We start from the raw sequence: 14,544 nt of genomic DNA on the forward strand, positions 1-14,544 counted from the left end.
ATTAAACTTAATAGAAAATGATAATGGAATTGCTTTTATAATGTCTACTTTGATTAATTTTATGATAAACACTTATTATCTGTGTATGTATTACCTGCTCAAGGCCACCTCTCCCCATGCTCCCCTGACCAGCAGCATCTATCACCTGAGAACTTGTTAGAAACATAGATTCTCGGATCCTGCCCCAGATGCTCAGAGACTCTGGTGTGGGACTCAGTAGTCTGTATTTTAACAAGCCCTGATTCATGCTCAACCTTGAAAACCACCACCAATTTCCCAACCTCTCGCATTTCCCCATCTATTTTTCACTGGATAATGACAAAACCCTTGCTTTTACTGACTGCAGATTCAAGGATGGCTTCATCTTGTGATTGTTTCCCAGGACGTTTTCCTCACTAATTTTATGAAATAAATATGTATTGGGCATTTTCTTTGTACAAAGTTATGTGCACACACCCTGACCATGTCCCTGGCCCTACCCTAAGCAATGTTTAGTTTTAACTACAGAGATGTAATGTATCTGTGTACATCTACTACATGCTACAATGCCTACTATGTGGTGAAAACAGTAAAATATGGGTTCTTGGGAGAGAAAAAAATAACTAAGGAAGAGTTTGTGAAAAAGGTAAAATTGGAGTCAGACCTTGAAGGATAGACATGTTTTTCATAGGCAGGAGTGAAAGAGATGACTTATAAGTTGGAATAGAAAATGACACAAAATGCATGAGGATAGTACTTTTTCAGAATATTTAGGGGGCAGCGCAAATATACGACTTTATATAGAGCTGGGGTGGATGGGTCATATAGGAAAAGCAGTATCTTGATAAGGTCTGAGTGATAGTGTCCCAAGAAACGCACCATCCTTGGGTCACTCAAGGACAGAGTCAAGGTCCACTCCTCTACTCAGTAGTGGGTGATAGTGGAAGAAAAATCTGAAAGAAAAATTATCTAGAGACTGTGTCTGAAATTGGGAACAGAACAGATGTTTTGTTTTTCTTATATAAGGCAAATGTGTTACTTTATTTATTCCTTATGTCCTTTTTGTATCTCAGTTAAAATGACAGTTTAGTGCCCATGAGCTGTCAGATGGAAAAGGGCTTCTGTTATGGAAGACGGCGGGGCAGGGCCCTCTGCAGCTCATAGAGGAGCTGTGGTCACAGCAGGAAGCAGTTCTTCTGTACAGGGCTTGGTTCAGGTTGCAGCCAACTATCTTTAATGCTCTTGAGCAAAGCCTTAGACAGGTTTTTTTGCTTAGCATCATCCATTGTAATGTTCCCCTCACTAATTAATCCAGAATTGATGGTATAAATATGTAATAAAGGCTTTAATATATCAGTTAACTGTGTTGCCTGTTTTATACTGTAGGAAAACCACTGCTGGAATGTAAAATAATATTGTCTTTTAGTATCTAGCAGATAGGAGGTACTGTGTCACACAGCTGTTGGAAGAATTAATAGTGAAGTATCTGCCTGATGAACTGTCTGAGAGAAAAAAAATATATGATGAAGAAACTGCTGAACTCTCACAGTAAGTTTCTTCTCATAAAAAAAAAATTATGAACTACTATCCTTTAATAGTAAGGGAAAACCTCACCGCAAGCTGGATCCTGTCTTTAGTTCATCTCAGTCTAGTCAAGAAGTACTGGTCAGTTTCTGTGGTCCTCAACAGACAGAATTTTATAAAAGTTCACTTGGTAACATCCGGATGTTTTACAGGGAGTTGTTGACTCAGCTCTGTGGGCTGAAGCAGTATTTTAGGCGGAGGAGGAATTTCCTACAGTGCCATGAGGCAGTGGAATGGGAAATAGAGAGGGGGCGCTGGTGACAGTGACATTGGTGGTGATGGCAGCTCTCATGTGTCATGGTACGGCGAGAGGAAGGTTGAGGGTCAGTAATCTAGATTAGCAGGGGATTTTCTGTCACATGGAGGCCCGGAAGGGGGCTTTCCAAACTTTGAGATCTGAGATCGAAATTGGAAGAGGGGTGTTCAGGGCCAAATCCTCAATTAATGAAGATACTGACTGGGAGCACAACTGAGTTGGTGTCGGGAGGGTGAAAATCTCAGAGGTAACTTTGGGATTTGGTAATTCAGACCACTCTGCAGAGAACACAGCAGCTGATGGAGCTGGGTAGGCAGGGCGAGGCATTGCTCATTGTCCCTTTCCTGTTTTTCTTTCCCATTTTTCTCCCTTTCTTTTCCCTAAATGTCTTTCCCTCTGACCAGTTACTTGGGTCTCTTTAAATTTTATTCACGGGTTTTACATTTCTTTACTCTATTTCTTTTACTCTCTTTTAATTGAACACACTAAAAGCAAAATTATAATTTTGTGCTGTTTTATTTAACGACTTTTGTTTCCAGTACTTTTCAGAATATAAATTGAACATTTTATATGTCACTTTCTAACAAAAGCTGTGCTTGTAGACTCTCCTTTTTCAACATGTGTCCATCAGATGTCTTCAGTGAGCCAGGGGCCTTCCATAGAAGAAAGATTGCCATTCTTTTCTTTATAGAAATAGGTATTGATTTGTCTTCTCACAGAATTGGTATTTTATTGTGTGATTTACAAAATACTCTGATGTGACAATTATGAACCTTTCTGATCAATGCTGAAGCATCTAGATTTAAGAAAGCTGCAGTTATACTTCTGAAAATTGAAACACAGTGACACAACCAGCCCGCCCACAGAGGAGTGGTAGACTCAAAGGACAGAGGAGGGAGTCACACACAGAGAGCTGCTGCGCGTTGGAGAGAAGAGAAGCGTCAGGGTGTCCAGCTGCTTACTAATGGGGCTGTTTTTTAAAACACATATTTTAAACATGTTTCACCGTATGTTTATATAAGTAATTGATGGTCATTTTGAAAAAAACTCAAAAATACAAATGAGCATTTAAAAAAAAGCTGTAATCTGCAACCCAAAGGGAATCAACTATTGGCATTTTGGCATACGTATTTGCAAACCTGAATGTAGTATGTATAAACAGGCTTTAAACAAAGGTGGGATCATGTTATTCATGATCTCTATCTAAAGCCTGTTCCTCTCATTGATATAAGCATTTCTTCTAATTCAGTTCATACACATCATCTTTTAATGGAAACATAGTATTCTGTTTTACCTATGTACCATAATTGATCTTACTAGTCTCCTCTTTATGCTTCTGCATTTTGGCTACTACCCACATTGCTGCAGTGAACATTCATGTAGCACTTGTCCACTCATGTCTGAAAATAAGCTGGTTGGTTCCAAGAACATGAACATTTGCTGCCAACAACGTAAGGTTTCTGCTGTCTGTGGCCATGTTCTTCAGTGTGCCTGTGCTGCTTCAGACTGCCCCCACGCTGCCAGTTTCCCTATCTCAGACAGCACTGGGCACTGCCTTTATCCTTCTCTTTCTTTCCACCAATCTGGCAATGAAAAATGTCATATCATTTTAATTACTTGGAAAAAATGTTATCTCATCAGAATATGTTTTCTGATCTTGCGTTTGAAAATATTTTAATGCCTGAGAATTTTTAATTATTTGCTTTTGTCTGTTGTGGGAGTTCACTTTTCTTACTGTTATCTAAGAGTAACTATGAGTGTTTGCATAAAAGATATTTATTGTCATATGTTATAAATATTTAAACAGATTTTAATATAAAATATTACTTATAAATTGATTCATAAAGATACTTAGCTCTGTAAGATAATCTGGTGTCTTAAAATTCAATGTACTCTTATAAATAGGATCACAGCAGATTTTTAGTATTAATATTTCATCAGTGTGAGCTTAATGAACGGGCTGCTGATTTTTGTTCTTGCCAAGAATAAAAACCACCTTATTTAGAACTTATTCTTTTTTTGTTTTACATTAGTTCATTACTGTTATAAACCTCACGCATTTTTTTATGTGTTTGGTAATATTTTTCTTGTATGAACTCAAATCATTAAACTGTTTTTCCCTCAGCTTGACCAAGAATGTTCCAATATTTGTTTGCACTATGGCCTACCCCACTGTGCCTTGCCCTCTCCATGTATTTGAGCCAAGATATAGATTGATGATTCGAAGAAGTATACAGACTGGAACCAAACAGTTTGGCATGTGTGTCAGTGATACACAAAATAGGTATGCTTTTTGTGAACTAAAATGTTTGTATTTATGTTAGACCTCTCAATATGGATGAGAACTTGCATGTTTATCTTTCAACTTTGTTACTAATCAAGGTTTTCTTTTAGTTTTGCAGATTATGGTTGTATGTTACAAATTAGAAACGTGCATTTCTTACCTGATGGAAGGTCTGTGGTTGATACAGTTGGAGGAAAGCGGTTTAGGGTTTTAAAAAGAGGAATGAAAGATGGATATTGCACTGCCGACATTGAATATCTGGAAGATGTTAAGGTATTTTAAAATGTGCTTTGCCAGCATACTTTAGTGTATCCTGTTCCAGGGATTGGTACAGGCATGCAGGCTATTTTCTAGGCGCATGAACCAGTTCTTCTTATCAGAGAGCCTTACCACTGTTGAGAATGCGCTCCAAGTTACCTTTTTCGTATCTTGCTCTGCAATTGTTGCACATTCTAAGAGAACTTGGAAGACTAGAATGTAGATTCTCTTTATTTCTACAGGCTTAACAACCAGCCCAGTGCCCTAGAATGTGTATATGTACACATGTGCATGTGTGTATACACATGATAGGTACTTAATAGTGGTTAAGTTGAACTTCCAGCCCATCTAAGTTTTGAAAGGTTTACATTTCTGCCTTGTTTTATTGAATGCATTAGTAGTTAAAGCTGATGGAATTAGTAGATTGAAACTTCATGTAAATGTAAACACATTAAGTCCTGTAAGAATTGTTTTATATACTAAGATTGTTCTTGTGCCTAAGATAACCTTAATGATAAAATAGAGTTGAATGCTGTGTGGAGACCCTGGGGCAGACATAGAAAGCACTGTCAGTGTACATGTTGGTGATATCTTACCAGGGTAGTGGTTTTGTGATGTCTTTCTAGAATAGGGTTAATGTGGCCCTTTTGATGTTTGCAATACCCAGTTTACCTACTACAGTTAGTTTAGGAACCAGAAAAATGATTTGTGATGCTATAAATACCAAATTGAAGGCAATTTCTTTTGGAAAGGCATTAAAAAACAGATCTTATCCCGTCACTTGTTCATTGATCTGTTTAGGCCCTTCATTTCAGTCAACATTTATTGGATATTGGCATTAGGTATTTTCACAAACATTAACTCATAGAATTTTCACAACTCTATGAAATAGTAGATGAGGAAAGTATAATTCAGAGGTGTTAATTTGCCTAAGATCCTATAGATAATGTAACAAAAATGATTAAAGCAAACTCTCTGACTCAGGCTCTGAGCTTTATCATTATGCCATTTGGCTCTCTGCTGATGAACCTGATTAGTCTGACGTTGGCTGTCCTATCTTATTATAAAAATGCATTGGGGTACTTTGCCTTGTGCAGTTGGCCAAAAGTATTGTGTGAGTTGAAATTTTGAGTTGATTGGTATAATCTGTGCCAACTTTAAGCATACTTGATTAATGGAATCACTTGCTAAAGGTTCTCCTTTGTAGAGTTAATAACCCTATTTCAGTTTCATGTAAATTTATGTCTTCACATATTGGATTTGATGACAAAATCACTTGAGTATATGGCTAAATTACATGACTATGTGTATTAATACTGATAAACATGTAGGCAATGGAATCACATTCTAAAAGTATCACAGATTTGATATTTATAAAAACTTTTATAAATTTTTTTATAAATTTTTTTTTAATTAAATTTTTTTATAAATAATTATAAATTATCTATAAACTTGAGATCATCTTTGTGGTCCTCGGAATGTCAGTAATTTTTCCTCATCATAATGTCTTCATCTATATAATGATTTTTCTTGTCCATCTGAAAACCGCTTCTCAGATTTGCTTTTTATAGCAATTTTCCGTCTTTCTTACAATAATTCTGTTTTCTGTGACTTCTAATGAAAATTTTATTAAGTTTGTTAAAATTATCACAGTAAAGTACTTTGATCTTTAAAAGCTTCTTTTAAATGAGCTGCCAAAAGCGGCAGAGACTTTAAAGCATCTCTGCCTGCTTTGCCAGCTCCGGTTTCGTCCATCACAGACTCTTTATAATTGTTATCATTTCCTTGTTTACTAAGAGCCTGTACATTTGTTTTTGAGATTTGTGAGGGTGCAAAGCATGATCGCTTTAGAAAAAAAAACAAAAAAAGATTGAACAAGTCATAAGTTGTTCTTGCTCTGTCGTGTATGTTAGCAACGGCCCGAATCTTGCGTAGTAAATTTCAGGACCAGAATTCTTCAATTGTGTGGCTCCTCCTACCTTTTTTAAAAGTTTATTTTATTGTGGTAAAATATACATAAAATTTACCATTTTAACCATCTTTAAGTGCACACTTCAGTGGCATTAAGTACATTCACATTGTTATGCAAAAAGCAGATGCTCTTTAAACTTTAGTTTTAATTTTCATTTCAAATCTTTCCAAAGTAAAAGTATGCTTTTAGTCTCTGGTGTGCTGTAGTCTTATTTTTCTGTTTCAAAATGTTTTCGGAGTCCCTTTGTTGTTTTATATGAGTCATCCTTGAAGTATGAAAGGCTGAGTCAGGCCTGGTATTTTTTCAGATGAGTTTGAGCATATGAGACAGAGCACAACCTGGCACGTAGCAAGTGGGATGTAAGTGTGCATTAAAGAAATCAATATAAGATGGATGAGTTAAACTTAGATATTCCCACCTGTGTTCTCTGAGACCACCCTTCTATCTCAGGCTGGAAGCCTGATGCAATTAATTTTACATTTGCAGTTTGGTGACCCAGTAGTCTAAAGAATACACTGAGGAGTTCCAGAGGTAGCCATAGCCTTGGACCTTTCTTTTTTTTTTTTTTTTTTTTTGAGACAGAGTCTTGCTCAGTCTCCCAGTCTGGAGTGCAGTGGCACGATCTTGGCTCACTGCAAGCTCCACCTCCCGGGTTCCCACCATTCTCCTGCCTCAGCCTCCCAAGTAGCTGGGACTACAGGCGCCCGCCGCCACGCCCGGCTAATTTTTTGCATTTTAGTAGAGACGGGGTTTCGCCATGTTAGCCAGGATGGTCTCGATCTCCTGACCTCATGATCCGCCCGCCTTGGCCTCCCAAAGTGCTGGGATTACAGGCGTGAGCCACCACGCCCGGCCAGCCTTGGGCCTTTCCAGCAGAGGTTCATCATTGTGTGACTCTGACATACTGGCTTTATATGCTAACTTATTTGTTGTAGCTTTTTGTTTGTGTTTGTGTTTTGACCCAGTTCCCTAGTAAAAGATGTAACTGTGCGTGGACTCCTCCTGTTAACTACTTTCTGTCGTGTCATCTACACCCTAACCACTCTTCTTTTTTGTAGCAACTATCATCCACTTTTTTGTTCCACTGCTTTCAAAAGCCATTGATCCATAAAGACAAAAGGAATTCCAAATTAGTGTAGACCTTTGAACCAAAACGCACTCTCAGTCTTACTCCTCCCACTTGGGGGCTCTTAGTAGGGTTCTGCAATGTTGCACTGCTAAGTCAGCAAGGTTAGGCACAGGTCAGGCCTTGCTGTCTTTCTTTAGTCTGGTCAGCCCCATGTGAGACAGAAATATGTAGTCTAGCATAGGAATAATACTCTCTGGGAGGTCAGCACTGGAACAGATACTGCCCTGTTCTTCTGATGCCTGTTTCCATTTGTGTCGGTTGGCATATGGATGGGGGATTAGATACAGAAGTCTTACTGACTATTGTATTTCTAGGTTGAGGATGAAGATGAGATTAAGAATCTCAGAGAGCTTCATGATTTGGTTTACTCTCAAGCCTGCAGCTGGTTTCAGAATTTAAGAGACAGATTTCGAAGCCAAATTCTTCAGCACTTTGGATCAATGCCCGAGAGGGAGGAAAACCTTCAGGTATGGTGGCTTTTCTCTTCTTCCAAAAGTCACTTTTTTGTAAACCCAAATTTGCAAACTTCTACATTTGTTTTTTCACTGTCCTTTCTGCACTACCTTTTCTTTGACTACCCCCTTCCCCACACCAGCCCCACCTGGTCTTTAGAATCATGAGTGTTCTAGAGCAGTGGTATCCACTACATTCTGTACAGGTTGAGGCTGGAAATAGGTGTCAGCTGAGATGCCTGTAGCAGAGAGTGCCAGAGAGGGAGCAAGGCCTTAGGATTTTTAGGAGGGGTAAGGAATTAAAAATGGGATGTTACTATCTAGAAACTGTGACTGTGAGACAACTAACCATGCCTTCAAGCCCATTGCCTGTTGCTGTTATTCCTTGACAACAGCGAGACTTAACCATTTTCTATACATTTAAAACATCTTTTCTCACCTTTCTTTGTATCTCCCAACATTTGACCCCACCACTTCATTTTTGTCTCTTCATGTTTAATACCTCACTCCTCATGAAACTTATTCTTTTAGTCTTGCTGGTACTTAGGGTTTACACTTAAGCTTAGTCTAATAAATGTGTATCTGGCACTTTCTGTGCAAGCAAAACTGCAGGAGGCATAAAAGAAGGGTCTGGCTCCTGGAAAATCTGATCATAGACTCACTAAAGCACTTCGTTTTAGGCATAAGCATTTTGAATTGAATTAAACGTTTCTGATCAGAAGGTGATAGACTTTACGAAGGAATGGCTGTCAGTAAGTATGTGAAGATGGAGAGATAAGAGATCTCATTGTAATGCACATTGCCTCATTCCCGTTTTCAAGGGTTGGTCTACGTCTGTCTGAATCCCAAGTGAATCCTTCACCTCAACTTGAAACACCAACATTAGGCCATCTCCAAATTTAGTATTCATTCTGTTTAGCATATTATCAGTTGCCATCTATTTGTTTTAACTGATTACTTGAATCTGATTAAACATTATAGAAATAGGCTTTGATAAGAACAATATTGAATAACAAATTTTAAATAACAAAACAGTTTATAGAAAAATTCAACGTAACTTTCCCATCACCTTCACCACCCTTGCCTTTGATTACCCTGTCCTCTATCACTGCTTTCTGATAGCGATGTGTGAGTTAGGATTCGGGCAGGAAAGCAAAAGCAACCACTCTTCATCTTCCCGGAATGAAGGGTTTAATGCAGGATGTAGACTTGATATAGTGGTTGGGAGAGCTGTGGAGTGAAGGTCAGGGTGTCACCTGCAGAAGTCAGGGAATCTGCCAGCAGAGATCCCGCATCAGAAACGGCAAGGGTGCTTCGGAAGAACTAGCAGGGAAGTGGCTATAATTCTTAGGAATCGTGGCGAGTGCCCACCACTATCTCAGTCTACAGCAGTGGAGGAAGGGGTTTCCAGGAGCCCTCTGGAAAGTTCCTCCCCATACTTTGCAACAATCTTCAGAGGATAATGACTTCTCTTCCAGCTTCCACACCCCACAAGAGTGCCTTTCATCGGCCAACTCTAACCTGGAACGCTATGGCAGAGGGGATTCTGGGAGACAGGTTCTGACGTCTCTGGAATGCAGCTGAGGAGGTAGCGATGCCTAGCTGACAGCAGACAATACACAGATAGAGAAACCAAATCTGATTCTAGAGGGGCCTACTGAGATCAGCACTGATGCCAAAGCTCCTTTTGTCATTCTGAAGCTTTATATTTTAAGTCCGATAAAATAGCAATTCAAGGTTCACTGAAGGTGGCTTACAAATCCTTTTATGGAAATTTCTAGTTTTTTCAATAGCTAATATAGCCCTTACAACATCAATGGGACCTTTTTACTGGAGATATGTTTCTTTTTTGAACAAAAATGGAAGCTGGGGCCTTTTTCTTCTATCTTTCCAAGGGTTCCATCATACTTTGAGGAAATTTTAAATCTCAATTAACATTTCTTAATGCTTTAAATATATAGCCCAAGAAAGTGGCTGTCAGCTAGGGGCATGTTGCCCCCACAGGATATTTGGCATTATCTGGAGACATTTTTGGCTGTCACAGCTGGGTGGGAAGGTGCTACTGGCATGTGGTGGATAGAGATCAGAGATGCTGCTGAATGTACTCTAGTGCATAGGACAGCCACACACAACAAAGAATTATCTGGCTGAAAGTGTCGGTACCCTGGGGTCGAGAAGCCTTGCTTTCAGGCAGTACTGAATAGGAGGAAGGAGAGCGTGTTGACTATGGCGAGTCAGGTCTAGATCTGAATCTCGGCTCTGCCACATATGAGTCGAGAGATCTTGGACAATTTGCATACATTGCTGAGCTTCAATTTCCCCCATTTTATACTGTGCATAATTGTTAAGGACACTGGAGATAGCACCTGGTGCACAGTAAAAGTGTTCAATAAATAGTAGTTTTTTGGTGGTTTGCTACTGTTGTTATTACATAAATCCTTGTTTTATTAATGCTATGAACTGCCCATTGTTTTTAGGCAACCCCTAATGGACCCGCATGGTGTTGGTGGCTTCTTGCAGTTCTCCCTGTAGATCCACGGTACCAGCTGTCGGTTTTGTCAATGAAGTCTTTGAAAGAACGGTTGACAAAGATACAGCATATACTGACCTATTTTTCTAGAGACCAATCTAAGTAACTGCTTGGATCTCCCTTTAAAGTTACCCTAATCTGGTTGCATCGATGGCCAGATTGTCCGCTGCCTTTGCACATCTAGTGCTGGTTTCAGAAATGTAATGAAACTTTTCTTTTTCCTTCAACCTCCTGAATCATGTGGTTCTGCAAATGAATACCTTCGACTAGGATTTAGACCACTAAGAACTTGCACAGAAAAACACGCACTGAATGTGTGTTAAACCTCTACATTGTGAAGTTGCACTATGTACCATACTCTAAAATGAAATAAGAACTCTGTCTGTGAGAGAGAGAGTGTGTGTGTGTGCGTGCGTGCGTGCTTGTGGGGGTTGGGTAGTGTGTGTGCATTTTCTCTGGCTTTAAAATTTTAAAACAAACAAAAAAGCCATAGAGAGCAGAACTTGCTGAGGGTCATTTGTTGCCCAAGTTTACAAGAGTAGCGATACAAGTTTTTGGAAATTGAATTTGCCTCAGATATATCTGTCCTAATGCTTATATTTGCACAAGTATGTAAAATACCGTGTTGAGGATCATTCTTTGTTGGAAATACTGCTCTTGCTGAACTGTCTTGACCATTGACTATGACACAGTTTCTTATTTATGTAAATACTTGCATCACAGTGGCCGACAGGCATTGGATGCAGAACCTAGAGCCAGTTTTCAGGAACTATTGTAAACCTGACATGGTACTGTGCATCTATTCATAAAACACTCAAAACTGTGAAAATATGGTTTACATTTAATTGTACATAAAGGTAAATGGAGAACTCAATTCAGTACCAGTTAGTTTGTACATTTTAGGGGCTTTTCACATTAACTGCCCATTTATGTAATTTATAGTTTGACATGATGTGTTTAAAAAAAAATGCATAGTATAAACCCATTAAGGATCTGGGAGAAGAGAAGAAGTTTAATATAGAACTAAGCTTTTAAAGTTTGTTTTTGTTTTTAATTCTGGTCTCGGTGCAAATGTTAGTTCTGCCTTACTCATGTCACAGTTAGACGGCCGCGCTGCGACATGGCTATGTTCATGCCGCCCTAGAGACTTTTGTAATTATTTGTTGCAAATTTGTGACTGTCTTTATTAACTTTCTTTTATGTAAGTAATTTGTAAAATTTCTTAAACTTTTGCTTTTGCTTATTTAATTTTGAATAAAAGCTAAATTCCTAATACTTTTTCTTAAATTGTAGGTCAGTGTTATTTTAAAAAGTCAGTAGAAGAACCAAACTGCATATGTTAAAGAACAGATGAGTTTTGCTTATGGTTTGGTGGCATTAGATATATGCTGTGGTTTCCAAAACTTTGGTCATTTTAATTTTGAGGAAAAAAGCAATTTATTGAGGATTTAGGTCCTAGAACCATCCCTAAAGCACTATTTTCAACCTTTTAAAATCCATGTCCCTTTAGGGTATGGCTAAAATTTTTACTTTTATGCCTCACCATTTGAGACCTCTCTTGGTAACATAGACTTGACCGTTTCTGCCCCCAGTTCCTCAGCTAGGATTTTGCAAATGTCAGTCAATCTATTTTTTTTTTTTTTTTTGAGACACGATCTTGCTCTGTTGCCGAGGCTGGAATGCAGTAGCACAGTCATAACTTGCTGCAGCCTCAAACTCCTGGGATCAAGTGATCTTCCTGTCACAGGATCCTTGGGGTGTCACTTTGCCAGCCAGAAACATCTGTGGCCGGTGGTGCCTTCTGCCTGAGTATTGCTCATGCCCACCGGGCTTGTTCTGGCCACTCAGCCTGGCAGGCTGTGCTTGGCTTTTGCTTCCAGTCCAGATCCCACACCTGCCAAGAACAAGCCAGGCACGGAGCAGCGAGGGGTGTGTGGGCAAGTGCATGCAGGGTCCAGACACTGCACACAGCCAGGCACACCAGGTGCTGTGTTGGTGCAGGCAGCTTCATGCGAGGCTGCAGCTGGACCAGATGTGCCACATGTGGCTTCCACTGCAGGCACCCACATCTGGACAAGGGGACACTGCCGCCCGGAAGCTTGGAGATGCCAGGAACCACGGAGCTCCAAAGAGGGTGTCACAGCCCTGGCTTAGGGACCCCTTAGGTCTGGACTCCCCAGATAGCTGCACCTCTTCTCGTCACGCACAATGTGGTGTGGTGAGTGGTGGGGCGAGGGGGGTGCGTGTTTCAGCCCTGTTTGTGTTACAGTTCTTTCAGTTTCACCATTTAGCAGGTCCTGAGTTCTTTCCCTGCATCCAGGAAGAATGAGGTGCATAGACAACTGGAGGGTGAGCAAGGCAGAGAGGAGCTTCACTGAGTGATAGAACAGCTCTCAGGAGACCCAAAGTGGGTGGCTCCCTTCTGCAGGCAGGTCATCCTGATGAGTGTCCAGCTATCAGTGGAGAGAAGACCCTCATTAGGTAGCTCTTTTCCACAGGCAGGTCATCCCAAAGAGTGTCCAGTTCTCAGCAGAGAAGAGACCCGAAGTAGGTAGCTCCTTTCCACAGGCAGGTCACCCAGAAGAGTCAAGGAGACCTGCATTGGGTAGCTCCTTTCCACAGGCAGATCTTCCAGAAGAGTCAAGGAGGCCCGCAGTGAGTACTTCTTCCTGCAGCTGGTAGTCCTGAGGGTCTGTTTTGAGTCTGAGTGAGTCTAGGGTTTTTATGGGCTCAGAAGCAGAAGTGTGTGCTGATTGGTCCATGGACGGCCCTGGGTGGGTCGGGGGGAAAAAGCACCTTATGTTCTCACTCCAGACAGTGGACTCCACCTGGAACTTGCAGCTCAGGCCCCAGGCTTCAGGCCATCCCTGGCTTGAAGGTCAGGTTTCACCAGGACCCACCCTTTTCCATCCTGCCGCCATCAACATGCCATCCACAGCAACCAGGCTATTCCTACCAAGGGGCACCTGCAGGCTTGTGCCAACCTGCGCTCAGTGCCCCCTTGGCCTCCCTCCCCTGCTTGTTGGTGCCCAGAATTCAAAGGGGGCCAAGGTGGTGGGACTGGTGTGTCAGCACCACCTTACACACGGACACCCAGCCAGGCTGAGATAGCACCTGGGTTCAGCCTCAACTTTGCTCCAGAATTGGAGCAGGTGCCAGGAGTGGGGAGAAGCAGGAGCAGGCACTTCTGAGCCTGTGGTGGCAGAGGGGCTTCCAGGAGTGCAGGGATGCCCATGTCTGGAGCCATAGCTGGGTGGCTGCAACTGCACCCAAGAGTGTGGGGCTCCTGCCCTGTCAACTCAGTAGGGGGTGGGCCTCCCACCTGTTCCCACCCCTGCTGGCTCCACGGAGCATGATGCTTCAGACAGGCCACTGCTGCCATCACTCCTGCCTCAGCCTCCAGAGTATCTGGGACTACAGGTGTATGGCTAATTAAATTTTTTTGTTGTACAGATGAGGTCTTGCTGTATTGCTTAGGCTGGTCTCGAATTCCTGGGCTCAAGCAATCCTCCTGCCTCAGCCTCCCAAAGCACTGGGATTACGGACATGCACCACCATGCCCAGCCATAAATCATCTTTTAATATTGAATTTTTAAAATAAAATTATATATTCAGAAATGACTCCCTAGAGGATCAACCCTGTCACAATTACGCCAATTGAGATTGAGAATCTATTCAATGGTTCTGCAGAAAGCATCTAAAGAGTGGGCCATTCCATCGAAAGCACCTTATCAATATCTTCTAAGGTATTAGGTTAAATTCTCTTGTAATAAAAACAGATGCTTGCTTAAAAAAATGACTTAGTAATGTAAGTGAAGAATTTACATATATATAGACACACCCACACTATGTGTATATATGTATATAGGCCAATATATTTCCATTAGTGTGTATGTGTGTATATATACATGTATATATACACATGTATATATGTTTGTATATGTTTATGCACACACTAATGGAAAATATTAGCCTTATCACTTGATTACTTTTGTGATAAATCATCTGATTATTGTTTATAACTTTTTAAGTTTTTGAAATTTTTTTCTATTGCATCTTTCACACAGCTTATTTTTTCCAAAAATTGGCAAATATTTTTT

The 14,544-nt window shown here is 40.6% G+C and overlaps 1 protein-coding gene across 1 annotated transcript in view; it reads left to right on the top strand.

The window, feature by feature from the left end:
• Positions 1–11,719, top strand: part of LONRF1 (LON peptidase N-terminal domain and ring finger 1) — a gene marked incomplete at its 5' end in the record, with an annotated part of 33,757 nt that extends 22,038 nt beyond the window's left edge. The window contains 5 exon segments of the mRNA XM_017894675.1: positions 1,406–1,527; positions 3,945–4,103; positions 4,214–4,376; positions 7,777–7,929; positions 10,392–11,719. Of these exon segments, the coding sequence (XP_017750164.1) occupies positions 1,406–1,527; positions 3,945–4,103; positions 4,214–4,376; positions 7,777–7,929; positions 10,392–10,550 (756 nt within the window).
• Between the last annotated feature and the right edge of the window lie 2,825 nt (positions 11,720–14,544).

Source organism: Rhinopithecus bieti, unplaced genomic scaffold (assembly GCF_001698545.2).
Source record: "Rhinopithecus bieti isolate Rb0 unplaced genomic scaffold, ASM169854v2 scaffold_25360, whole genome shotgun sequence".
Classification (NCBI taxonomy): Eukaryota; Metazoa; Chordata; class Mammalia; order Primates; family Cercopithecidae; genus Rhinopithecus; species Rhinopithecus bieti.